Source organism: Emydura macquarii, unplaced genomic scaffold (assembly GCF_026122565.2).
Source record: "Emydura macquarii macquarii isolate MOO-44397 ecotype Brisbane River unplaced genomic scaffold, CSIRO-AGI_Emac_v2 contig_1253, whole genome shotgun sequence".
NCBI lineage: Eukaryota > Metazoa > Chordata > Testudines > Chelidae > Emydura > Emydura macquarii.
In genome coordinates this window covers 100,652,343-100,678,756 of record NW_027131390.1, presented here as the reverse complement: position 1 = coordinate 100,678,756, position 26,414 = coordinate 100,652,343, and the positions used below count along the sequence as shown (strand labels likewise).

At 42.2% G+C, this 26,414-nt stretch overlaps 1 protein-coding gene across 1 annotated transcript in view; it reads left to right on the top strand.

Moving 5' to 3' along the window:
- The window catches only part of KALRN (kalirin RhoGEF kinase), a 608,200-nt gene that overhangs the window by 189,371 nt on the left and 392,415 nt on the right, over positions 1-26,414 (top strand). The window contains exon 2 of the mRNA XM_067549620.1: positions 17,670-17,744. Coding sequence (XP_067405721.1) covers positions 17,670-17,744 — 75 coding nt within the window. The remainder of the gene's footprint in view (positions 1-17,669; positions 17,745-26,414) is intronic.

Here is a 26,414-nt window from a genome sequence, read left to right as displayed (position 1 = left end):
GAGCTAGAGAGAAAGAAAAAGAGGGTGTGACTGAGACTTACTACATTTAACATTAACTCTTCTTGGACAATCAACACTGGTAGGTTTTGGAGTCCCCGTTAGCCAGGTTAAAAAGGGGAATTATTCTGACCTGGGAGCTGACAACCTGACAACTGGGAGGGACAGTAAACCAAAGCTCTGAGTAAGGAGTGAGGCAGAGTTGCACTATCTCTAGGTGGAGCTTCAAGAGGGGCAAATCCTTCCCAGAGCTTCTCAGCATGCAGAGTAGGTGCATAGACTGCATGGTTTCTTTGGGTGGTTGAGCTGGTTGTCCTCTGTTGCTGGCCAGCTCTATCTGCTGGTGTAGGAGGGGTAGGGCCATGCTCTCACCATTTCTCTGGTCTCCTTGGGATGGTTTGCACCCCCAAAAGCAGTAGGAGGGAGCACTCTGGGGGAACGGAAAGACTACAGTTATGGCTGACCTTTATGTAGGGTGTGGGTGGTCAAGGATGGGGAACGGAAAGACTCCTTACATCCCCTATGTCAAGGAAAGTTAGCTCTTAATAAACTGAAGCTAAAGAGGTAAGTGTGGCCCAGTGAATAGAGTGCTGGTCTGTGGCTCAGAAGACCTGGGTTCTTCCACCAACTGGCTGTGTGAACATGAGTAAAATCACTTCACCCTTTCTGTCTTCCCTCCCTCCATTGTCTATTGTAAGAGCTTTAAGGCAGGAATTGTCTCCTACTCTGTATTTGTACAGCACCTTGCACAATAGGTAGAGCTGGCTGGAGGATGACAATTGTGTTTTGCAGCAACTTTTGAAGTTTCAAAATTTGTTTTTTGTTCCAAAATGTTTCACATGTTTTTTCAAAACTAGAATTGTATCAAAGTGTCCATTTTCAGATCAAAACCTGAGCTTTTCAATTCAGGCAGAGAAATGTGTACGGCACCAGGGTTTCTGTGGGGGAGACACAGTCAAGCCACTGCTCTGCTTGATGCCGAGAGATCTGAAAAAAGCCCAGCCAGTGCCCTAACCAGCAGATTATAGCATGTAAGCAGTTTCTACTACTGTGCACTATAGCTGGAGGTGTAATTTCCAACTTGGGTAGCTATATATGTGCTAGCTCTGATGACACTAGTGTGCTAAAAATAGCTGTGTAGCTGAGGCATACATACTTGGGTGGTTAGTCTGTGCTGCAGCCCGTGCTACAGCATTTACACTGCTCTTTTTAGTGTGCTCACTTGATCAGAACTAGTGCATGTATGTTTACCCAGGCTGGAATTACATCACCAGGTGCAGTATAGTATATCTTCTGTCTGTCTGTTTCTCTGAAAATGTTCCAGATGAAGATTTCCTCAAAACCAAAATGTCTCAGTGAATTTCTGTTTAGATTAAATTTCATCCCAAATATTCTGACCAGCTCTAACAATGGGGCTCTTATCTCTGTTGGGGCCACTGTAATAAAAATAAATAAATAATAATAATAAAGCCAAAGCACATTCAGTCCATTCTTTGTGGTTTGCCCTTAATTTTTCCTTCCCTTTAGAAGCAAGTAAGAAAATATTGGTAAGTTTCTCTTTTACCTCTTCCATTTAATTTATTATTGTTTCTAATTAAACCTAATATTTTGTGACTTAAGTCTTTGCTTTAAGGTGTATTAGCATGGCAACTCATAAGTGTTATCGACCAATTGACATAATGGGCAAATAATTTCTGCAACGACACTGGAGTTTGCTGCAATAGGTCATGGAAACCTTCATGTTAATACATAAAATAAAAACATCCACAGACCCAACCAAATATCATTCTTTTGTTAGCAGCAGAATAGGAACAGTAATATAAAAAAGTGTGTGTTTCCCAGGGGGAGGAAGGGAAAAACACAAGAGAACACTTTAGTGTTTAGGATTGTGGAAGGGTTGTGGCCAGTAGCTAGACCTTGTATGAGAAACCATGCGCTAAAATAGATCTGAATTATGACCACAACCTTAATATCACTTTCTTTATGGGAGATTTTTAACCCTACCTTGTGGATTAATAACAAGGCTATTTTAAACATTTTTTGATGTTTCTTTTTATCTGGTGTTGCTAATTTTTGCAGATCATGGTGCTTGGTGAAACCCAAATCAAAGGAAATAGCAACCAGCAAAATCCCTTTATAAGGGGGAGGATGTTCATGGAAAAGGCTTTTATAAAACAGCCTGGAAGAAAACAAGATGAAAATTATACCAAATATGGTGCACATTTCTTAGCCCTGCTTTAGAAAACAGTGTCAGCTCTGTGCACTCTGCCTTTGCAACCTGGTGATACTGATTAGAATACTGGGCTAGAAGGAAGGGCTTCAAATTAGTGGCCTGTGCTCTATAGACAAGTTAGATGGTCATTTGACTCCAGCTGTCAGGGATCTATACGGTAACAGCTTGCACCCTCCAGAGATCAGTCAGATTTCATTAACCTGTAGCCAGTTCTTTGTGCAGCTCTGAGCTCCCTTTAGCAAATGGAAGCTAATTTGCTGAGTTTAGGCAGTAACTGGATTAATCTTGTTAGATATATTTCTCTCCCTTTTCTAAAGTAAAGCATGTTTGGGATGAAGAGCATGTTTCTGGTAACTGTGGCATTCAGTTTTAAAGTGTAATAGGATATGCCAGATGAGATTAAATGCATATCCTTCTGTTTTAGACATCAAGAAGGCTGCCTGGTAGATTTGTATAACTATATCTCATGTTGAATAGTTCCAGAGGGGCAGCCGTGTTAGTCTGTATACAGCAAAAACAACAAGAGATCTGTGGCACTTTAAAGACTAACAAATTTAATATTTGCAGACATAAGCTTTCGAGAGACTTCAGCTCTCTTCTTCAGATGCAGTAATACAGAAAATAGGTAACACAGAGGCATCTTATAGATATCCAGGTGCATTGAGAACATATCTCATGTTGCACAATCTCAGTGAAGTTAAGTGGTGACTTGTCCAGGAAGGGATCTGAACAGTAGGCGATGTTAGTTTTCATGAAAAGACACATATAAGGGAATATGCATTTTCAATTCATTAGTGACCCATGTCTGTTCAACATTACAATACATTTAATGTTCTTGCCTAGGTGACAATACGTCCCATTTTGGCCAGGACAATCCCTTTTTTAAGCTCTGTCCTGGCCATTCCGACTTTTTTTTGCCAAAACTGGGCATTTGTCCCATTTGCTCTTGCCAATTGATGATCAGTTGTAAAGAGCAAATGGAACAAATGCCCAGTTTTGCCAAAAAAGTGGGTGCAACCTTAGTGGGGTGTGGAGGAATGTGCTGGAGGGTGAATGGTGATGTCAGCCCCACACGGGCGGGCAGCAGGGACAAGCGGCTTGGGCTGATTCAGCCCCAAATGGGCAGGTGGCAGGGACGAGCGACTTAACCCAGCCTGGTTCCATGTGGGCGGGTGGTGGCAGGGATGAGCGGTGTGGTAGAGACAAGCAACTCGGACTGTACCGGTCCTGCACGGGTGGACAGCGGGGGGGCTCAGGCTGACCTGGCCCTGTAGGTGGGGGGGAAGGTTCAGGCCAGCCCCACATGGCGTCTTATTTTCACTTTGGGAAAATATGATCACCCTATTCTTGCCACAAAAGTCTCAGGGTTCCTACAGCAATATATTCTAGGGCTATACACATCTATATTGGTCCATTTGAAAGTTTTGGATATGGGGGGGAGGGAATATTGGCTTTAGACAATAATTGAAAAGATGATTAAGTTAACATTAAACTAAACATAGGCAGGCAGTAATTAATTGCCATACGTATATGGCGTGGAAGAAAAAATGCTAAGTTTAAAAAAAATGTGTGCCTAGGAAGTCTTTAGAAATCAAGGAGGTAATTTGCTTTCCAGAATGATTCACAGCATTTCAGCTTAACTAATTAACAAAACAGCAGGCTTGTGAATTTAACAGCTACAGGGTTCGGACTACAAATGCCATCTAAGAAAGTATTTCTAATCCTGTACTCAAACACCTTGAGAACTTGGCTTTGTTCTTTCACATCCATGGGCACCCAGCACCTTTCAGGATCAGATCTGTAGATCAGTCAGATTTACAAGTGGCTACTGTCTGTAATAGGAGCTAGATGAAGGTGAAAGAGACAGGTGGAGAGGCGGAGGATTATGCACTGACAGGCATGACTCTGCCGTCCATAAAATGGTTTTTATTAATGTTTAATGCATGTCAAAAATGTCAGAATAAGTAGGAGGCACATAAATTATTTAGTTTTGTGAATTTTTTACCCTTTTCCCCCTGCTGATATATATTTAAAGTGTTAGTTCCTGATTTGTTTAGATTTCTGATGCTATCTGAAAAGTTAAACTGATCACCTTTACACTCCGAATATTTCACTGCAGCTCTCTTCAGAAGAGTGAATGCTACTTTGTGGTCCAGTGTGCACTAGAGATATCTGAGGGATCTGGAGTCAGTGACAACTGGATTATATAGAATCCTATAAAGAGGGTTGTGATTATTTGGGATTTATTTCTGGAGAAGGGGGCCGTTGAATAACTGAAACGATGATAATGCAACCCAATATGATTCTGGGGACCAATCTGCCCCCTGTACTTATATGGACAGTTCTTATGGCCCTTGAGAAGAGACAGCAGACTTGTTACCTGAGTCACAGCCCTGGTCTACACTTACCCGGCGATTCGGTGGCAGTCGACGGGAGTTACGCAAACTACGCAGAGTAGCTTGCGTAACCTCATCGACTGCTGTGCTTCCCTTTTGTGCGGTGTCTACACTGCACTGCGTCGACGGGAACCATGTTCCCGTCGACGCAGTGCTATGCTACTTGAGGGGGTGGATTTACTCAGTCGACTTCTTGATCAATTGAGCGGGTCTACGCCGACCACTCAATTGATCCAGAAAGATCGATCTGGCGGCAGCGACTTTGCCACCGTCAGTATAGACATACCCGCAGTTTGGTTCCTAATTCTCCCTTGTTCCAGAATGGGAGTAAGTAGTGTCAGCTCTTTCATCTGGCACAGTTTACTCCCCTTCTGTGCTGGCTGTGCTGTGCTGGCCAGTGTGTTGGTAGAATGAGAGCAGGATGAAGAGGCATAAACATGGAAAGAAAAGTTTCTCTTGAGATGAGGAGAGTTGGTGAGACAGAGAGATAGAAATAAAAAGATGAAATAGAACTAATTAATAACTAGACCTGTACTTTTGAGTGTAACATGAACCGAAACCAAAGACAGATCATTATTTTTAATTGAAAGACCATAGTGCCACTCACTCATGACCCAGTCCTGCTCCCATCCAAGTAAATGGGAACTTTGCTGGTGGGCATGTGTTAGCATTGGGTACAGGCACACTATTAAGGAAAGACTAATGAAAAAATGCTTTTTGTCTTAAAAACAATCTGTTATTTTCTTCTTTTTAATTTGGGGAAAATGCAGTTGTTCTGTTTGTTTGGGATTTTGTTAAGGTTCTTAGGAAAGTCACAGGCCCTGAGATTAGGATTTGAATTGGCCACTAATTAAAGTTGCTTTCTTACTGTCTGGCATGAAATCCCCTCGGGAAGCAGATGTTTGGAAAGCCCACTTTAGGCACTGGCATATGGTTCTTTTGTAAGGCCACGGTTTCAGTAAAACACCTCCTGAATGTTGTACATAATTAGATATTTTATTTGTTCATCCTGGAAAAGTTACTGGGGACTGGGGACCTCTTGAATTTGAGAACCTGGTTTTCTGTTAGACAGGTGGGTGCCCTAATGATGTCGCTTGATGAATTACAGGTGCAGGCTGATGTCCAGCTATAGCACTTATGGAAAAAGCCTATAGAATATACCAAGAATGAAATCAATGTAGTTTATAGAAATTATTCTAACCTATAGAATTTAATTCGGAATGAGATCCTTCCATACCAACCTGTATAGTTTAATGGTGAATTACATCTTTCTTATAGAACCCATAGGCAGATTTAAAGCATTTTATAGGGTATTAAATTCTACAGATTGTCTCTGACCAAATCTAATGTATTTGAATATTTCCTTTTCATTTCACTCTTATTTCAGTTATAACTGAATCCCTTTTGGAAACAATGTCCTTACTTAAAACAACCTACAGTATTCAAGAGTATAAATGGCTCTGGCCCTGTACTAACAAAGTTACAGGCAGCAGAACAGCCTTTATGACAGTTACTGTAAAGAGTAGAAAAATCTATAAGAGGAAGAAGATGGTCATGTGTCTAAATGCTCAGACCGCAAGGTGCTGGCTGTTTTCAGTTTCCTTTGCAGTCAGGTGTTCAGTAACTTGCAGTTTTGAGCAAAAGCACAAGACTGGGCATCAGGTGACCTACTTTTTGTTTCCAGCTGTCCCACAAACCTCTGAAATGATCTTGGGAAAGTCACTTAACCTTTCTATGCCTCACTTTCTCCATCTGTAAAAGGGAAATGTTCTGATCTCCTACCTCAGAGGAGCTTTGTGAGGCTAAATTAATTAATGTTTGTAATGCACTTTGAGATCTTAAGATAATAACATTCAACACTTTTGTAAAACTTTTAATTTACAGATCTCAAAGTATTTTACAAATGTGGGAACTGTTATTTCCCTTTTACAGTTGGAATAACTAAGACACAAAGAGGTTAAAACAGCTTGTTCAAGGTCATGCAGCAATTTAGCAGCAGAGCCAGGAATAGAACTCATGTCTCATGACTCTGAGGCAGGTGCTTTAGCCACAGGCTAAAAGCATCATAGAAGTACTAACTATTTTTACTTTTATGAGAGCAAGAAATGAAGCTTCTTAAACTGATCCCAAAACCCAGATAAAAATAAAAAAGGAATGTCACTAAAGGTTGACTTGCATTGGTTACATCCTCATAGTATTGTTAGTGTTTGTTTAAAATAAAATAAAATAAAAATAATCCCCTGCTAATGGAGATAAAGTACAACATTCACCAGAGATTGTACATTAATTCAGTGTTCTTCTGGTGCTTTAAGTAGTTTTTTGCCCTCGTACGAAAAGACTAAGTCTGGTTGTTGGCTGAGGTGTGATACACAAAGTGTCATGTTTTTTACTTCAGATGCTGAATGCAGTTTGTAAGAGGCCACATGTGTGCTGAAGCTGGTGAATTTGCATGTTTGATAGAAGTGGATGTATCTTTATCAAAGCCTTGCCTATTATTTGGCCTGCTCTCAAGCTGTGGGGCCACAGTTTAGATGTTTGTATATTCAGAGGCTGTGTTGTGAGGCCTGGTGCTGCCAAGTACCTCGTGGAGGGAATAACAATCTTAACAATTAACCAAAAAAAAAAAAATCGTGGCTTCCCCTGTGTGAGGCTCTAAGTGACAGGAAATTTGAGAGACAGATTTTCCTCTACAGAATGGGCAAGAGCTGCTGGATCTCTGACAAGTTTTGGCAGAACTTTGAAACTAAGGAAGGCTGAATATTGTTACCCAATAGCTCTGATGGAGGGGATGTTGCAGCGAGCAATCGTGGTGTATAATTAATAGAAGGAAGGATAGAATGGGGAAACATGAAAAAATAATATTAGTTCTGGATCAGGTCTAAGTAATACATATAAAAGGACATTCATCTTTTCATTTTAGAATAAATTCAAGTGTAAAATGAATATAACCTTTGTCTTGGCTGGGATAAATTGTTTGGCACATGGACCAGTGGTCTAAGTCTACTGTGCGTACTGTCTGTTTGGTTTCCATGGTTCTTGTGACTGAACTGTTAAAAAAGTTCACTAGGACACAGTGTAGACTATAGTGTGTGTATATGTGTACACCATACCTAATGGCATACAAAGATTTAGTCAGTGTAGCACTAGGGGAAATGTTACAATTCAAATTCATAACACACTGAGAACTGGAGTCCACTTCCAAGTCCCAGTTCAGCACAACACTGAGGCACGTGTTTAACTTCAAACACATACTAAAATATATTCTATTCAGCAAAGCATTTGTGCACTTTGATGTCAATGGGATTTAAGCACATGCGTAAATGCTTTGCTGAATTGGGCCCTCAATTGCACTAATGTAAAGCCAGTGTCATTCCACAGAGGTCAAAGGAATTATTTCCATTTGCACTGGTGTAAATGAGAGCAGATTCCAGCTCCTGTTCTATGAAGTGTAAGTAGTACAGTCCATGAAAAGTGCAGTTCCATGGAAAATACCTATGATGTCAGTGATATTCTTTTATGCTCCCCGGATGAACATTGCTCACTTTGGTCACATCTCCTGTTCAGTGTATGTTGAATTCAAGCAGCCCCTTCACTGAACACAAATTCAGTTAGGAAAGAGACAGCATATGGCAGGAACACTAAATTAGATCCTATTGATTGAGAAGGCAAACAATGGAAGGTAGAGGATGGCTACTTTTCTATCCTTGTTGCTTTGGCTTAATTCAATCTGCCTTTTGCTCTGGCCTGCTGACCTCTAACCTGAAAATCTGTGGTGGTTACTAGTTATTGTGAATTCTACAAATATTATTTTACTTTCTTCCTTGGTTATTAAGTAGCATAATAATCGCTGCTGTTGCTGAAGTTTGTAGATCCTGGGGTTAAGCTTCAGTAATACTCAATAATTATTTTTACAGGCTAATCTTGCCATTCATTTTAGTTGCTGCCGCCTTCAGATTTGATTCATTTCTTTCTTTTTTATCTCCCTTTTCCTCAACAGAATGAGAATGGAAAATGAGATTCTACCTAGGCCAGGAATGACCTCTTTTTAAGCAAAATCTTACCCTCTGAGCCCCAGATGGGGAAGAGGGTGAGGAGTAATGTATTCCTTTGCAATATGTTGAAAAGTTGTGGTCAACACACTGGGTGTGTATTCACACCCACTTGTCTCAGCCAAATAGTGCCTGCAAACACTGGTTGGGAACACATGTTGCTTCTCTTCAGCAATATGTCCTCTACCACACTGTCTGGTTCTGAACAAATCTGCCTAAACCAGCATAATCCTAGTGGCAGAGATCCTATCAGGCACTGTGTTGGCTCTGTCTCACTGCCCCCGCTAGGGCAGGATTTGCTTTTACTCTGCAGGGTTTGAACAATAAATATAATTTGTAATAATAATACATGACATTGGTCTCTTGGCTTCCATCCAAGGATCTCAAAGTCCTTTACAAACTTTAAAGTCTTATTTCTCACAGATGGTTAAGAGGGGATGTGATTATATGAACCAAAGGAGGAAATGGAGTGCATTGTGGGAAACCGGGAAGGGTCACACAATGCAAGGAAGCTCAAGAAAGAAAGAGAACAGGGTGTATTAAGGAACAGAAAGAATTAAACTGAGTATAACGAAAATAAATGAAAATGGGCAAAAATATTGAAAGAAGTAATGGAAAGAGGGGAAAATATGAAAAAAGAAAAGGGGAAGCATTCTGAGACGAAAGAACGATAATGTTCTACAAGAATGTAGGAAGGAAGGTCTTGTGATTAAGACACTGAACTAGGACTCAGGAGATTTGGGTTCCAGTCCCAGCTCTAGACAGACTTCATGTCTGATCTTGGGCCAGATACTTAATTTGTCTGTGTCTCAGTTCCCCATGTGTAAAATGGGAATAATAATACTTCTTTTTTCCCACCTTTAATCTGTATTATCTGTTTCCATTGTAAACTGTTTGGGGCAGGGACTGTTTCTTGCTATGTGTTTGTATAGTGCCTACCACTGATTTTATTTAGCGCAATCAGGTGCTGCTGTAATACAAGCAATAATAAAATCAACAGAGAATTAGGACAAAAAAGAGGACAAAGGAAAATAGACTTTCAAAAATCCAGAAGAAAAAAATTATCCAAAAAATAGGAAAAGATTCCAGGAGGAGCCTTTGTGAAGAGAAGAAGGAACAAAGTCACTGTGACCCAGATTCATCCCAGCATAATTCATGGACTCCAGTGGAGTTACACAAGGAATGGGTTTGGCCCACTAAGTTCAGATTATTATTTTTTAAAAAGAAATTTAATGCCAAAGGTTCTTAAATGGTAAAATCTGTTCTGAGAACTATTAAAAAAATGTGGGGTTACTTTTCTAAAATATTGCATGGGGTTTTAGATGAGTGACTCCCATCAAAGTCACATGAGTGCAACCCCATGCAGTGCTTTGACAATATGCCCTTTTCTTGCAGACACATACTCATTCTGCATATAAACTATTTCCATGGATTTTCTAACAGCTGATCTTTATTTGAATTGAGAGAATGCAGCATTTTCCAGGTTAGCGTTAAATCATTTCTAGGAACAGCCAGACTGGATCAGACCGCTGGCCCATCTAATCCAGTATCCTGTCTCCAACAGTGGCCAAAGCTATGTGTTTCAGAGAAAGAAATCTTGAAGTAGGCAGTTATGGGGTAACCTGTCTCTAGGGATAGTTTACTGTACTAACTCTAATAGTTAGAGTTTGGCTTACACCCTAAGCTTGAGGCTTTATATTCCTTCCAAAGCTCTTGTCTGTATTATTAATCTTTTCTACTATAACTCTGGATATTCTTGTTATCCATATAAATGTCCAAACTTTTTTAATCCAGCTGAGCTGCTGACTTCAATATCATGTGACAAAGAGTTCCACAGACTAATTTATGCATTGTGTGAAAAAGTATTTCCTTTTATTTGTTTTAATGTTCTATGTTTCACTGACTCTTCTTTTGTGGGAACATTCCTCAAGCCCCCCTCTTCAACCATATGGTGTCTGGGTTACAGTGCCCCACCTAAACTAGATTAATCATTCAGGGAACTTGAAGTGGGTAAATGATTGTGCTTTGAAGTGTTGTTCTGCTCTGAAAAGTGACTGTAAAATAGCATTATGGGGTTGGTTCTACGTTTGTCATCTCTCAGTGACTCCATATCAAATGGGCTCAGTTTACAAGAAGAAATTTTCTAACTGCCAACCCTGTAAATCTGACTTTCTCACACCATTACTAGTAATAAAGGCAGGACTAATTGGCAGGACTAATTATGCCTTCACCTATACTTGTGGGCCAATGGTTGGGAAACTAGACTAAGAGTCAGGAAACCTGGAGTCTACCTGGGTCTACTGGGTGAATTTTGGCATGCTGCTTCATTTGCTCTGCTTCAGTTTCCCCATCTGTGAAACTGGAATAACAATACTTTATCTTCTTTGTAATGTGCTTTGATATCTACAGTTCAAAAGAGTGAGATAGGTATTGTTGTGTAGTCCCATTCCCTTTATCATTAGTGAACTAGTGACTGGAAATGAGCAAATAGTTCCATTGATGATACACACGAAGGACTGGAATCCAGTTCACTTTTATCTGTTTTGGCCCTGAAGGAATAACAAGAAGAAAGAGCAGAGAGAACTTATATTTTGTCCTTAAAGTCAGCAGGTCTGCAGGGCTAGGATGTACCATTTTTACAGTCTTTTTTCCATGTAGAGCTGTACTTTTACCACAATTCTGTCCTTCCTCCCAATTAATTACCAATGATGAGCTCCATTCCTAGAAGGCAGAGTGATGGTAAAGATGTGCGTAGTTGGATGTAAAGTATTATTGGTGCCATGTTTTATGTATTAATCAGATTGAGGTTTGTATACACAGGATTCCATAGGAAAAATTATACACTGACATGCACACATGGCGTAGCATTTGGAAATGGAAACAAACACATCGGAAACCAATGTATTAGAAACAGCTGGTAGTTGAAAATATTCTAATCTAAAAATAATAAGAATGGGTATGTTTGTAAATTATAAACTAGAGAAAGCATATTTGCTGGGCTGGTTCCTCCCTGAGGCTGGGTTGCTGTCACTTTTTGGGCTGCCTTTTTCCTTATTGGATCCTCTGCTTTCCTTTTATACACATACGTACCCCCCCAGACCCTTATTAGAAAAATACTACAATATAATATGGTAGTGGGCCAAAACATTACAACTTACAATAATGTTTTGTCACAGGGTGAGCTGGCACTTTCAGGAGTTGGATTTAACTTCACCTGTGACTAATTAGCTGCCTCTCAGGTGATGGGTTTGAGGCCACGGATGAGGTGATGGCCTCCAGGTCACCTGGAGCCAGTTTTATAACGGTATTTAGGCACCTGGCTATCTTTAAAAGTCTGGTCCCTGGTTCTTAGGTAAAAGGCCAACAAGCAGTTTTATTGAGAGAGATAGCTGCTAAGAGTGGGTGGGGTCCTACAGAAGACCCTGGGCCGAGGGAAAGGACCTGGTTTACCTGTATGATTTATATTGGACTGTTTTGGAGTTTGAGAGGGAAATCCATCTCTGAAGAACACAGCTGAAAATTTGCTACTGTTGGGAGTTTGATTTGATGAGTTGGCCCACTGTCTTGCAGTTTCTGTGGTGTTTTTGACCACTCCTGAAGAGTTCTGTAGTTTGTTGTATAAGCATATGCACACACCTGCATCTTTAAGCCCTCGTTATGCCCATTCAAACCTTCCTTTGCACCCATATTGTCTTTGTACAGGCTGCTGTGACATCTCCATCAAGAGGGTCTGAATCTACCACAGGTGCAGTTCTGAGACTGTCAGGTGCTGGTACCAGCATCATAGTAACAAAGCATATCGCCTCTGTGTTGCCTGGGCTGTGCTGGTCCAATGGGAGGTCACTCAAAGTTGTTCCTGAATCCATGGAGCTTTGCTCTTGGTGCATCAGGCTGAGAAGACCCTATTAACTTTATATATATATATATATATATATCCCAGTCTTGCAGCCCTTACTCATGTAGTGCCCAGTTGGTGCCCATTGATATCAGTGTCAAAGGTCTTATGGACTTCAGTGGTGCAGAATCTGGCCAAGTTGCAATATTGGATCCACTATTTCCCTGAAGAATATGCAAGGTAACCTTGGGTCTTCCCACAGCAAAGTCAATGGTGTTATATCAGGGATGGACTTCACCCAGTTCTCTATTTCTGTACTTAATAAGGATCATGTGTAGCTAATGTATCAGTTGCTCTGGTTTGTTTTATGGTTGAATAAGAGGGTTAGATAAATAACGGCATAAATCGTCCTAAAATTTTGTCAAAGGCTAAATTACTATTATCCAAGACCTGCAGTGAATTACCTCTCTCCTTTCTATCTTGATTTTCATGAACATATGCAAATTATTTTCTTTTGTAATGATCAGAAATGAGTACCAAATGGTTGAGCACATGAGAGGATTCCATAAACCAGGGTTCTTAAAGTGCAGTGCAGGGTTCAAATACAGCCTTATAAGGGGTTAAGATGCAGCTTATGGAAACCCTCTCCCTCTAACTGCAGGATGAGTGCAAACCAAATCAACTACTGCCTTATTCTTCTGGGGAGCTCAGCGAACAAGCAATGCCTATTCCTTTATCAAGAAAGATACGAGAACCAGCATAATGAATCCTGGCCAAATACGTACATTTGTTTTATAAGGGTATGTGTACACCACTGCGATCAGGAGGGATCACATATGAGCCATTTAATACCACAAACACGGGCTGGCCTCTTTCCACCTCTTGACTTCAAGAAGTTCTTCAACTGTAAGTGGCATCCTTTTGTACTTGTGGGGTCAGCCACTAGAGGAAGACATGATCACATATACAAGGCAAGTGTATACACAAGCAAATACAGACAGTGTAAATTTACAATGCTTTATTAACTTATCTTTAATAGTAAATCAATAATGGTAATAATAATTGTATATATACAGATTAGATGCAATTGTCTGCAAATTGGCAGTAAGGGCCTTGCCCTTTCAAAATGTGGGTAGCATGATGTATTGTTATATATGTTATGGCTACTTCACCACAGACTTGCAGAGATCAAGATCCTGTGTCTTTGCTGTGTACATAATGTATGGAACATGACAAAATGCTCACAGGGGACTTTTTTCATCCACACTGAATTTCAGACAATCAAAAATCCTCCACTAACGATGCTACATTCAGCAGCTGTGATAAGAGAAAATAGAAGGTTTTTCAGGCCAATCAACAGAACTGCTTCTAAGCAAGAGGTTTATCCCACGCTCAGCATTGCTGTCAGACAAATGGTGGATGTTGTCTGTCTGAGAAAGGCTAAAGATAAAAATAAAGTGTTTCAGTTCACACTGTAACCTTTTGTGACCATGTAACTATGGTGGATTTAAAGTTGTATTGCAGCTATCTTTTTATGATGGATGTTCACTGCGCATTGACAGATGCTCCGTAGACCATTGCAACTGCTAATATGTCCTTCAAACACTCATTTTTCAACAGCAGCTGATGGAATAGCAGCATCTGGCCTGCAATGGGATGATCCATTAATATCGGCCCATGGTATATAAGGAACATGTTCTTGGCTTTTGAAAGAGTAGGAAACTCATGTTTTCTTGTGCTTCCAAAGGAAGTAAAAAATCAATGAATTATTGGTGAAACTCCTTGAGGGGATGAAGCCACTGAAAGGGCAAGGTACATAGCCTATCATAGTATATTTAGCAAAAGATCATGCAAACAGCAGGATTTATACAAGGCCCTCCGGTGATGGAGTCCCACAGGGATTGTGCCCTTGAACCACTCGAACGCAGCCAGTCAGGACTCTAGTGCTTTGGAGTCTGCCTGTCAAGTCTCCACACACCACTGCCTCAGCCTCCTGACTTTGGCCCCACAGTGTTTAGCGCTCCTGCTCCGCCTGGAACTCCCCTTGTGCGACCCCCCCGTGGATGGGTCCCAGCAGGGAGGGAGCCCCAAGAATGTGGCTCTCCAGGTGGTTGCTGCTGTAACTCCTAGTTCAGGCTGATAGCTAGCAAAGACTTTCTACGCTGTAAACCTGAGAACTAATAAACCCTTCTGACTTTCACACTGGCTGTAAATCACTTCTGACTTCAAGGCGGGGTGCATGGTCCTTCGGGCGTGGAGGAACTCCCCGGGACCCATCCAAGGGGGGCTCCCGCAGGGGGAGTTCCAGGCGAAGCAGGAGCACTGAATACGGCGGGGCCAGAGTCAGGAGGCTGCGGCAGTGGTGTGTGGAGACCTGAGAGGTAGACTCCGAAGTACTAGAATCCTGAGTGGCTGCACCCAAGTGGTTCAAGGGCACGATCCCTGTGGGACTCTGTCACTTGGTAGCAGAGGATGGTTGGATGCACCCCGCGGACAAGAGCGTCTGGCAGTAAGTGATTTGGGAGCATTGGGTCTAAGGGAAGAGTTAGAAGGAGCAGTGAGATTGATTGATTACCACCATCTCCTTAAAAAGGACATTGTCAAACTGAGCAGAAAGGGCGGTTTGCGCATTGGAAGGCTCAGTAGGGTACAGTTAATTTAGTTGCCCAGCTGGAGGAGAGCAGACCCTCACCCAGAAAGGGTTAACAGGGAGGTCTGGGAGCAGCCGGTGTCCCCAAGACTTGGATCCCTACCCAAAAGGGGGTCTCCCAAATCAATAGCTTGGACATACTTGGCGGGATGACTGTGTCTCTTTGAGACAGGATCCAAGTTCCTGTAACAGCCAAGGATTTGGATTTGAATCCAGGGAACCAATTGGCTAAGACTACAGTGGTCAGTAAAAGTGCAAATGACCTGGCTGGCTGGGGGAGGAGCTGCTTGGGATACCTGCCTGCCTGTAACCAGATCCCGGGAGCTGAGTGGAATCTGATGCTGTGACTAATGCAGTGGGCTCACAGACACCAAATGTGACATGTCAGCATGATGGAGCCATCCCCAAGGGTCCAGCCCGAGTGAACTCACAAAGAGGAGGGGTGCTGAAGTTTCAGAGATGCGATACTGGGAGGTGGAGAAGGCTATGGCTTAACCCCCAAACAGAGCATGTGGCCTTAAGTAAAGTCAGTACTTTAGAAGGTGGTTCCTTCCAGGGACTGTACAGAGCAGAGAGAGCATCGTCCCTGTAAATCCATGTCAACTCAGGCATGCTGGAAAAACAGAGGTGGCATGAACTGGAATTGGCTGAGAGGAGAGGCAGCCCCCCCGTGGTGAGTGGGGATAGACCCCGGGGTGGCATCTCTGCAGGGCACACAGATGCTAAATTGCTGGCTCTGTTCAAGGAGTGAGGGACTATAGATGCCTACTCACTGCCCTCAAGAAGGCTTTAAATTTGAACCAGGTAGCTCCTGCAGATCAGCTAAGACACCTGGCACCTCTATTGGGGCCAATAGCCATAGGAGTGTTCAAACAGATGGATGGGGTGGAGACTGGGGACTATAACAGTTCAAGGAGGCTCTGCTGCTCAAGTTTGAGTTGACCCCTGAGGCGTACTGAAAAAGACTCTGGGTTCTGCAAAATACCCCGGGGTGACTACCTGGAAACTACAATCCTGATGAGAAATTACATCTGCAGATGAACTTACTGTGTACATGGACCACTCACCTCTGATCTGGCTACACCAAAAGAACTAATGCCAAGTTCATGAGGTGGAGTCTGATTCTCCAGGATTACAATATGGAGGTGGTCCATGTTAAGAGAAGTGCCAATGTTATAGCTGACACTTTGTCGCAGAAAGGGGGGCCTGAACTTCCCCAGGTCACCGTCTGAGATGACCCCGCTCAGTTTGGTCTCAAAAGGGCAAAATGTGACAGTGGAAATATTCTTGGGGTTTTCTATGAATGCTGTGTGAGTACCTCGGTTTCCCCCCATATATTACTCAGGTGTGTTGGTGATGGGACCCGGGTGTGTGATCAGGTTAGAGACCACTGGAAGGCGGATGGGCCTTCCCCAGCCACACATACACAGACTTAACCAGGACCCCCTGCCCTGGCCCAACCAGTTGCAACAGGTTGTGACCAAGAGGAGTGGCCACCTTGCCTGGGAAAGAAACAAAGGACTGGGAAGGGGCTAGGGGACAGGTCTGTGGGTGGCTGGGGGAAAGAGGCCAGTCCCCCATGCAGAGCCGGTGAGGAGGGAGCCTCAAGAATGTGGCTGTCCAGGTGGTTGCTGCTGTAACTCCTAGTTAAGGCTGATAGCTAGCAAAGTCTTTCTGCACTGCAAACCTGAGAACTAATAAACCCTTCTGACTTTCACACTGGCTGTAAATGGCTTCTGACTGCAAGGTGGGTTGCATGGCCCTTTGGGCATGGAGGAACTCCCCGGGAGCCATCCAAGGGGGGCTCCTGCAGGGGGAGTTCCAGGCTGAACACTGTGGGGCCAAAGTCAGGAAGCTGCAGCACTGGTGTGTGGATACCTGAGAGGCAGACTCCGAAGCACTAGAGTCCTGAGTGGCTGCACCCAAGTGGTTCAAGGGCATGATCCCTGTGGGACTCTATCACACCTCCACCTTTGTAATGATGCAACAGGCTCTCCCCTTGGGTCAACCCAGCTATACTGGCTAGAACTGAAAGGAAAAAGGCCAGTCGCCACATAAACCCAACCCCTTTGAATCTATGACCAGAGATGATGCTAGACTAGTGCTGGTGCTGCAATGCCCACATCAGTTGTACTTGGGATTTGCTCAGGAGTATATGGGGGAAGGCCACACCCTCTTCCGTTCCTGTTCACCTGCAAAGGGCTAGCCACAGTCTGGTCTACACGAGGACAGAGGGAAAAATTTGATTCCTTGACTGGAAAGTTATTGACCCTACAGAGCTAATGAAGAGTGAGATTGTATGGATGGATTCTTTCTGACTTTCCCCTCACAAATCAATTGTTGGTAAAGCTAATGCTTTGTGTCTCAACTATTAGAATCTGTCTCATAGCCAATAAATTTCAGAAAAGCACTTTCTATTATTTGATTTGTGCAGAGTGGAGTGTGTAGTCGCTGCATCCAAGACCCAATCTCTTCTAAGTTGGCTTTGTTATTTTCCTCTGTTTTGCAGGGTCTTTTCGAAATGATGGCTTAAAAGCTGCTGATGTCCTTCCAATACTAAAGGAGAAAGTGGCCTTTGTGTCAGGTGGGTTCATCCTTCATTTGTTTTCTCTTCAGAGGATGCAGAGCATCATGCCAATGAAAAGGTGCAGAGCTCAGTAGTAATAATGATAGCAATCCTTTACATCTTCACAGCACTGCACAGACATTAAGGGCTGCTTTCTGATATCCTTACTGACACTGAGTAATGCTCTGCTCCATAAGTATTCCCACTGATTTCAATGTGTTCACTTATGGAGCACGATCCTACTCAACATGTGTAAGGGTATTGGAATCTGGCCATATGTGACTATTCCTCACAACCTGGGAGATAGGTAAGTAGGCAGTACAAATAGACTGCTGGCATGAAGTCAGGATTCCCATTAAGATGTGTGAATCCAAATGTTCCCAAATTTCAGGGATCTTTGAATTAGCAGTTCTAATTGGGATTCTATAAAGATTGGCCTTAGAGGCAAAGTCTCAATATAGGTCTACACTACTTAAGTGTCCTAGGAGGTTCAGATCTGGCACCCTGCTTTGCACCCATTGCCAGTAAATAGCATTATGCCCGTTTTACAGAAAACACCATAGTATATACCCTGCCATATGTTCAGTTTCTAGTCCCAGCTTACAGCTTTTAGAAAACCCAGTAAGGATAAAGATGATATATTTATATGGCACCTTTCACCCTCCAGGATCCCAGAGGACACTACATACTGATTGTTTCTCAGAATGTAGTTCATAAATCTCAGCACACCATGTGTGCAGACATCTGGGGCATATGGGCCAGCTAGTGAAGTTGGGTTGGGATGCTTTCAGAGTGGGTTAGGACTTGTTGGGGTTGGAGGGATGAAGAAGGGTGGAATGATAATAGTCTTACACTAAGATGATCATATTTCCAAAATAACAGAGGGACATTTTAGTGGCAACAGTTTTACAGTTATGCAATATTTCAGTGCTCTGCATTCTGTCTGCTTTCTTTGATCTTCTCTTCCTGGATGAGGAAAGCTCTACCTGGAACAGCCAAACAGCTCTGCCTCTTCCCTTTGTACGCCTCTACTTCTTACATCTTTCCTTTCTTTCATTCTGTTAACTATAGAGAGCAGGGAAGCAACAGATAGAGGGACACTCAGGTACCCAACATCTCTTTCAGTTAGGGGTGACCAGATATCCCGATTTATAGGGACAGTCCCGATATGCGGGGCATTGTCTTGTTTAGGCACCTATTATTCCCCAGCCCCTGTCCCGATTTTTCACACTTGCTATCTGGTTATCCTACCTTCAGCTGCTCTCTGCCCCGTGAGGCACAAGAGCAGGGATTTATGGAGAATAGATTGGAATATTGACTCTTTAGACTCATATTGCAATGGTGTTGCCTGACAAGTCATGATAAGCTTTGACCTTGCACAATGGTTGGCGTGAAATGCGCTCACTGTGTGATGAGAGTGAAACAGGTGTATAAAGTATTGTATATCAGAATAGCAATATGACTTGAACAAATATTTTGTTACGAAAACCCCACAGTTAAACTGGGACATATCAGGTGTATTGAAAGAAGATCTCAAGACACTAAATGAAAAACCAAGACTATCCCACAGTCAATTTATCTTACACTGATATCTCATTCTGAACATCTCAAAGTGCTTTACATACTTAAACTACAGAGCAGGATCTCATCATCAGCCTCTTTGGAAGGTGGAACATGACAATAATGGTGCACAGCAAATGCAGAACTGTTTTGGACAGGAAGTGAAATTGAACAGTGTGTTCAGTGGAACCTGCACAAGAGGATTCATGATAATATGCTGGAATTGAGCCAGGACTCTTGTACTAACAGTTCTATTCACTTGAAAATGACCCTGGCATCATATGAAAACACATGGAATCTCTAATAATGACCAACATTCTGGAGCTTGGTTTTACTTATCTGAAACTCCACACTGTGGCCGGGCTTGAGTTCTGACTCTGAGGGGAATCTTCACTCACTGAATCACTAACTCCTTAAGTGCTGACCTGGCCCAAATCTGCTTAACTTGTGAAAACCAAGGGCTAGTCTAAATTAGCAGTGCTACAGCAGTGCAGCTGCAGCGCATCTGGTGAATACATTCTATGTTGATGGGAAGAAGCTCTCCCACCAGCATAATAAAACCACCTCCGCAAGAGGTGGTAGCCATGTCATGGGAGAAGCTCTCTTGCCAACACAGCGCTGTCCATACGGGCACTTAGGTCAGTGTAACTTAGTCGCTCAGGAAGTGGCTTATTTACTCCCCTTGTAGTATAGTCAAGCCCTAAAGGATGCCACCAGACATCTATGCACTCCCCTTAAGTGTCTCACTGTGACTCACTGCAAAGAAGTATAGTTGGGAAAGCTCTTCCCTGAAAGCCTCACTGGTCTTGGAAGGTTGTCTGCTTGAAAATGTGATCATTCCTGACACAGCTAGCTAGATAGCTATCTCATGACTTACACCTCTTCTCCAGGGTCTTCTAATACAATGAATAGGGGTAATAATTGCCGATGGCTTTTGAAGATGGAAAGCATAAGGCTGCAGCATCTTATTACAATAGTCCCAGCATCATTCTTCAGTCTGGAGTCTAAATACTGTTCAGTTTCTCTCTGTGTCATTGTAATGAAACAGATTTTTAAAAGGATCTGAATACTTGAATTAATAACTAGAATCTTTTAATTAAAATGGAATACTTTCAAAGAAAATGGCATGACCACAAATGAGAAAATGTTTGCACAGAAAAAGGAAGATGAGAAAATTCCTGAGTCTCACAAAAATAATTCATTTGTAGTGTTGTGAGAACTGATAGTATGAGTGTTGGATTTGAAGTCTATACGTCAGCACTTCCTCAAGAGAAAAGTCATTTTTAGTTTTCTTCACTCAATTATTTTTATATCAAAGTTTTTTATATTACAATTAACTCCAGCCATAGGCATATGCCAACACTGTAGAGTACTTGTAGATGGTCTCCAAATCTTTATATTAAAAAAAAATGTATCAGCACACAGCCATGATCCTACAATGAGGTCTGCCTATTGCAAGATTGGGTCCTTAGAGTATAAATAAATTCCTCAAGACAGGGGCCATACTTTTTCTACTTATACAGTACTTAGCACATTGTGAGTGCTGCTGTTTTGTGATCCCATATTGTTGCTTTGAGTCTCCCAACCATTTATTCAAATTGGTGAGGTAGACCATTATTAGAAGGTGGTAATCAGATGGTAAGCATTCTAGTAGGGAGGGTCAAAAACAGACAGTAGGACCTTACTATGCAGTCCAGTAGTGTCAGAAGAGTACTGAGACTTTCAGAGTGCCCTTGATTATGAAGCTGAGGTATAGCTAAGACCAGTTAGATGGTCCTATCTAAAAGTTAGTCCTAAAGCTGTTTCTGGAGCATTGGAGGATAGGGAAGGTTATGATTTTCTCTGAACTGGTTCTTCATTCCTTCGAATAACCCCGCGAGCTAGATTGATCCTGACCAAGATTTATCATATGTATCAAATATGAATTCTTTATAAACTGCACCTGAGAATCCTATTTCCAGTGCCAATAAACAGAGAAAAAACCCTAACAGCTGCAAGTACAGTGTGTCTGAATCATTGCAATCTGATTGTTTTGTTAATTGATCTCATGAAAACAGTTTAAGCAGTGGGCCGATTAGAGGCTTTGGCTATTTGCTAACTGCATACACCATAATAAAACCTTGTCTCTGCCCAGTTGACCCATTGTGCTGTGATCAGTAATGGATTTGTAAAGGTCTGATAGTATTGGAGCAAACTGGAAGTCAGAAATAGATTTGTATGTTGTGAAAAGGGGAAGTGCACAGAAGGAAAAAGTGTTGTAGATGTTATTATTTCAGTGAGAATGGTGAAAACAGCATTCTAGGGGATGTGATTACAGATGTTCTTGAGAAATACAGATGGTCCATTTGAAGAGCGAATGTATGTGGGTGAGTTACCATCATGGCTGCAGGGCTAGTTGCACCTATTTCCCCTTTCTAGTCTGTCCAAGTATACCCCCTCAGATCTTAGACCTTCTGCCTTTACCTGGCCTGGTGCAGAATTCCACAATTGTCCCTCCCTTAGACTAGCACATAGGTTACAGGTGTATCATGTATCAACTGTGCTTACCCAGCAGGTAAGCTGAGCTGGATACCTGCAGTTCTCCCCTTTGGGAGTCGTGACAGTGGTGAATAGAATGACAGACAGCCTTCTGAAACTACAGTAGGACCAAAGCATTTAGAGAAAAAAAAAAGATTTTAAAATAACAAATACTCTACACACATCTATCTTGCCTAAAGGCTCACCATCTCCTGATGGTAAGCTAGGCAGGTCTGACTTGTTCAGACACCCTTATGGGTGCCAAGGAACCCAATCTGGTTCTCCCAGATAACTCTCCCCCCCCCCCCTTGAGAAAGTATTCCTTTTGAAACCTGCTACAGTTCTTGTGATATGTAATCCCAGACTTTTCCTGTCCTGGCATTGCCTCTTAACAGCCCTCAAGTGTTTGTGGAGAAGTGGCTTATCTTGAGCCATTCTTTGTCCTTCCTGCCCTCTATTAAACTAAACCAATATATACACACAAATAACACAATATTCATAGGTTACTACAGAGAAGCTCTACTTCCATCACAGTTGTGTTCACCTGCTTAAGTTAAATTGTAAAATTTCTATTAACCAGTAAAAATGTAACGATAAGTATAATCACCGATGAGACTCTTATGAAAGTAAAGGGAATACAACTAATCTAGCTCCTGTGTCTTCACTCTCCCCCTAGTGGCTCCATTTCTCTCTCTTGCCTAGGCTGGGCCCCCTCGTGATCGTTTCCTCAAGCACAGAGTACTACCCAACGTTGTTATCAGTGGGCAGAGTCCACACTAGCATCCTCCCAACTGCTGAGCTGAGTCACACAGCTGAGCACCTCACTGTACTGTACTTCATTCCAGAATCTCTCAGTGTCTGGCATTACCTTATCACATACACCAACTCTGATGGCTTCTGCCTGAGAGACCAGATAGGAGTTGGCATTGAGAGGAGACATTTCTAAGTGGTAGGACAAACTTAGAGAGTAGATGGTTTCATCAGAGAAGGTGACACTTCTGGGCCTCACTCTTTCAGAGTTAGTAACCTTCTCTCCTCCTTCCCCTCTACTTCCAGTGACCACATTAGGTACATCTACACAGCAAAGAAAATCCCTTGGCAGGGAGTCTCAGAGCCCAGGTCTACAGACCTAGGCGGTCAGGCTTTGTAGACATTTGGGCTTGGGCTGGAGCTCGGGCTCTGAAACCCACCCCTCTCCCTGGGCTTCAGAGCACAAACTCTGTCCTGAGCCTGAATGTCTACATGGCTATTTTTAATGCCATAGCGCAAGGCCCAAGAGCCCGAGTCTGTAGACCTGGATTCTGAGACTCGCTGCTCTGTGGGTTTTTTGCCATGTAGACATATCCCTTCTCACCACCATCAGGTAGTGAGCAGTCTCTAATGTGTTTAACACGGTAGGTCTGGCCCATGTCATAGAATCTCAGAAATGTAGAGCTAGAAGGAACCTTGAGAAGTCATCTAGTCCATCCTGCTGCACTGAGGTGGGACAAGTATATCTAGACTGTCCCTGACACATATTTATCTAATCTGTTCTTAATAACCCCCACTGATTGAGATTCCACAACCTCCTTGGTAACCTATTCTAATATTTAACTATCATTATAGTTTTCTTAATATCTAAACTAAATCTCGCTGCAGCACCGAGTATCAGAGCCCAGACCTTCAGATTCAGGTTCAGGGGCTCATGTTATGGTGCTAAAAACAGCTGTGTAGACATTTGGGTTAGGGCTGGAGCTTGCGCTCTGAAGCCTAGGGAGGGGGTGGGCTTCAAAGCCCAAGCTGCAGTCTGAGCCGCTGTGTCTACACTGCTGATTTTGGCACCATAGTGCAAGTTCAGATCTGTAGTTCTAGGCTCTGAGACTTGCTGCACAGGTTTTTAAAACTCAGTGTAGACATACCCTCAGTCGTCTTTACTCAGGATTAAATATACCCAGTTTTTTTAACCTTTCTGCACAGAACCTTTTATTTTTGTTACTGTCCTCTGGACTCTCTCCAGTTTGTCCACATCTCTCTTAATGTGTGGTACCCAAAACTAGACACAATACCCCAGCTAACTAGTGCCTAGTGCCAACTAGTTTGGAACAATTATCTTCCATGTCTTACATACAACACTGCTGTTAATATACCCCAGTATGATATTGTAACAGAGTGCTGGGAAGAAATCCCTTAGCCAGCCCTCTGTCATGCCAGCCCCAATTGAGAGAGGTAGATTGGAGCTGGCTAGGGACACCTGCACCTGATTGGGGCAAGGGAAACAGCTGTGCCCCGATTAATCCAGGGCTATAAACAAGCCCAGGGGAGAGCTGTAGAAGAGGAAAAGCCAGGGAGTAGAAAGGGAGCAAAGACTATGCCTGGCTGGCCACAGAAGCACCTGAGACACCTAGCCAAGCTCTATGTAATAAGAAGGTGGTGGGACTGCACACTGTAAATAAACGGCAATGAGTCATTTGTGACAAAGAGGGTGGCTGAAACGGAGGGGTGACAGCAGAGAACCCTTACAGATATTCATCTATATTGAATTTCATCTCGTTGATTTCAGGTGTCTGAAGGGTTAATACAATAGAATATTATTCATTCTTATTTAATATCATACCTAAGACCTTTTTCCACAATACTTCACAGAAAATTCCAATTTCTACAGGCATATTCAGTCTGACTAAATTGTAGCAAGCAGGTTTTAACATTTCATACATGTAGCATCTATTTATGGTTTAAGGCAGGGAGGGAAATTTTTATCCTGGTAAAGTTTCTGGGAGAATGACTGACCATAGGGAAATCAACAGACAGAGGAAGAAAAGTTTAATTGTTTTGGGAACATATGTATTTATGGCATGCATTATACAGCGCTCAAACTGAGCCTTTAGCAAAGGGTTTGTTTTGACTGACTTCACACAACAAAGGACACTGGACAGGAAGCCACTGGACAGTGAAACAGTTCTGTCATCCTTCAGTAATTTATAAAGCTTTGCTACCCCAAAAGCACACAGTCATCATAAGTCTTACACAATAATCGAAGGAACAATGACTTCTAAGTCTGAGAGGTTGAAGACAAACAGAGCGCTTTGGTGGAAGGTCTTTGAGGGGAAGACACTCAATGTAAATAGATAACATGAAAGGTCACCCTTTCAATTAAGTTTTACTATATTTAGGCTTGACAGGATGAATCAAAGAGGAAGCCTTTAGTTGTTTAGTTTCTAAGCCCATGTTGAGTCTGGGAAAATCAAGCTCAAAGGTAAAGCAATATTATGATGGAAGACACCGCCTTCCCTGTAAACTCCTTTGATGCTGACACATTACCTCCTGACCCTATCTGGAGGTACATGGGACACATCTGCAATGGTGATTCCCTTTAGATGTACCCTATTTAATTCATTTATTGCATAGCCAGTTCCCAAAGATCAATCCTGCTCTTTGAAAAGGAGTGACTGAAAATTCCTCTAAACTGTGGGAGTGTTCAGATCCAAATTTTGCCATCTGGACCCATCTCTGCTGTAGGGAGGTTCTTAACTGTGCAGAGCAGAGTGAGACCCATTTCTGAAATACTCAGGAACAAAATGTTTGATTGTGAACAGAGGTGGCTAAACTAAAATTTTAAATAAAAGGCTTTTTGAACAATAAAAAAACATTTGTATCAAAGATTTTTTTGTCAGAATTAACATTTTGATTCAAATCAAAATGAGAATGTTCTGTTCCCCCTTCTTTCTTACTGGAAAAGAGGGAGGATCCCTCCCCCCCAAGCTAAACTTTGTTTCAATTTGACATTTTTCATTTAAAACAAATTCTGCTAATTTCAAATGCAACTTTTTTCAAGTTCTTTCAAATTGTTACAGAAAATGCTTATTTTGACCAAATTTAGGTGTGATTTTAAAGCTATCAGTGATAAAAAGAGAAACTAATTTGTTAGAATTAAAACATTGTATGGGACATCTCTATAATTTGTTCTTTAGAGTTTGCTGATGCAGTGATCCAGGGTTTGCTTTGAAAGGAAGATTTCTGATTATGAAACCACAAGACTTTTGATTAGACTTCAGCCAGTTGATATTGTGAGAAATAAATTAACTTGTAGGAAGGGATGTGGGGATGCTGTGGGTCTGCACAGATGCTCTTACCAGCAGTCTAAGACTGAAAGAGAAATAAAAACTCTTTCTACAGTTTTGGCTTTTTTCACATGTTGCCGTGACTCTCAGATAAAACTTTAGCAGGATCCAGAATCAGTGGCCATATTTCTCTCCATATGTTTTAATAATAGCTGTGGTCTAAATCAAACCATTTTAGCAGAGATTAGTTAATATCTGCCAGCACTCACTGTCCTGGCTCCTAGATACTAACAGCCTGCCAAAAGAGATCCACCTGTCTCCTTTTTGAGTGGGGAGAGTTCTCCTTTATGTACTCCCTTAATTGGTTTGTTTAAGGTTAATGAGGCCACCTGTGCTGACTGGCTGAGTCACCAATGAGGCTCAAGTGCTTCCAGTCCTAGACAAACTGCAGAGGGTAAAAATCTCACCCTCCCTAATTTTGCTCCCTAGGGCTCACAAGACCTTGCTAGGTTCCAAATTAGAATCAGGCCTCTATTCAAACCCATTGTGCCTAGCACTGGTTTCTAGGACAACC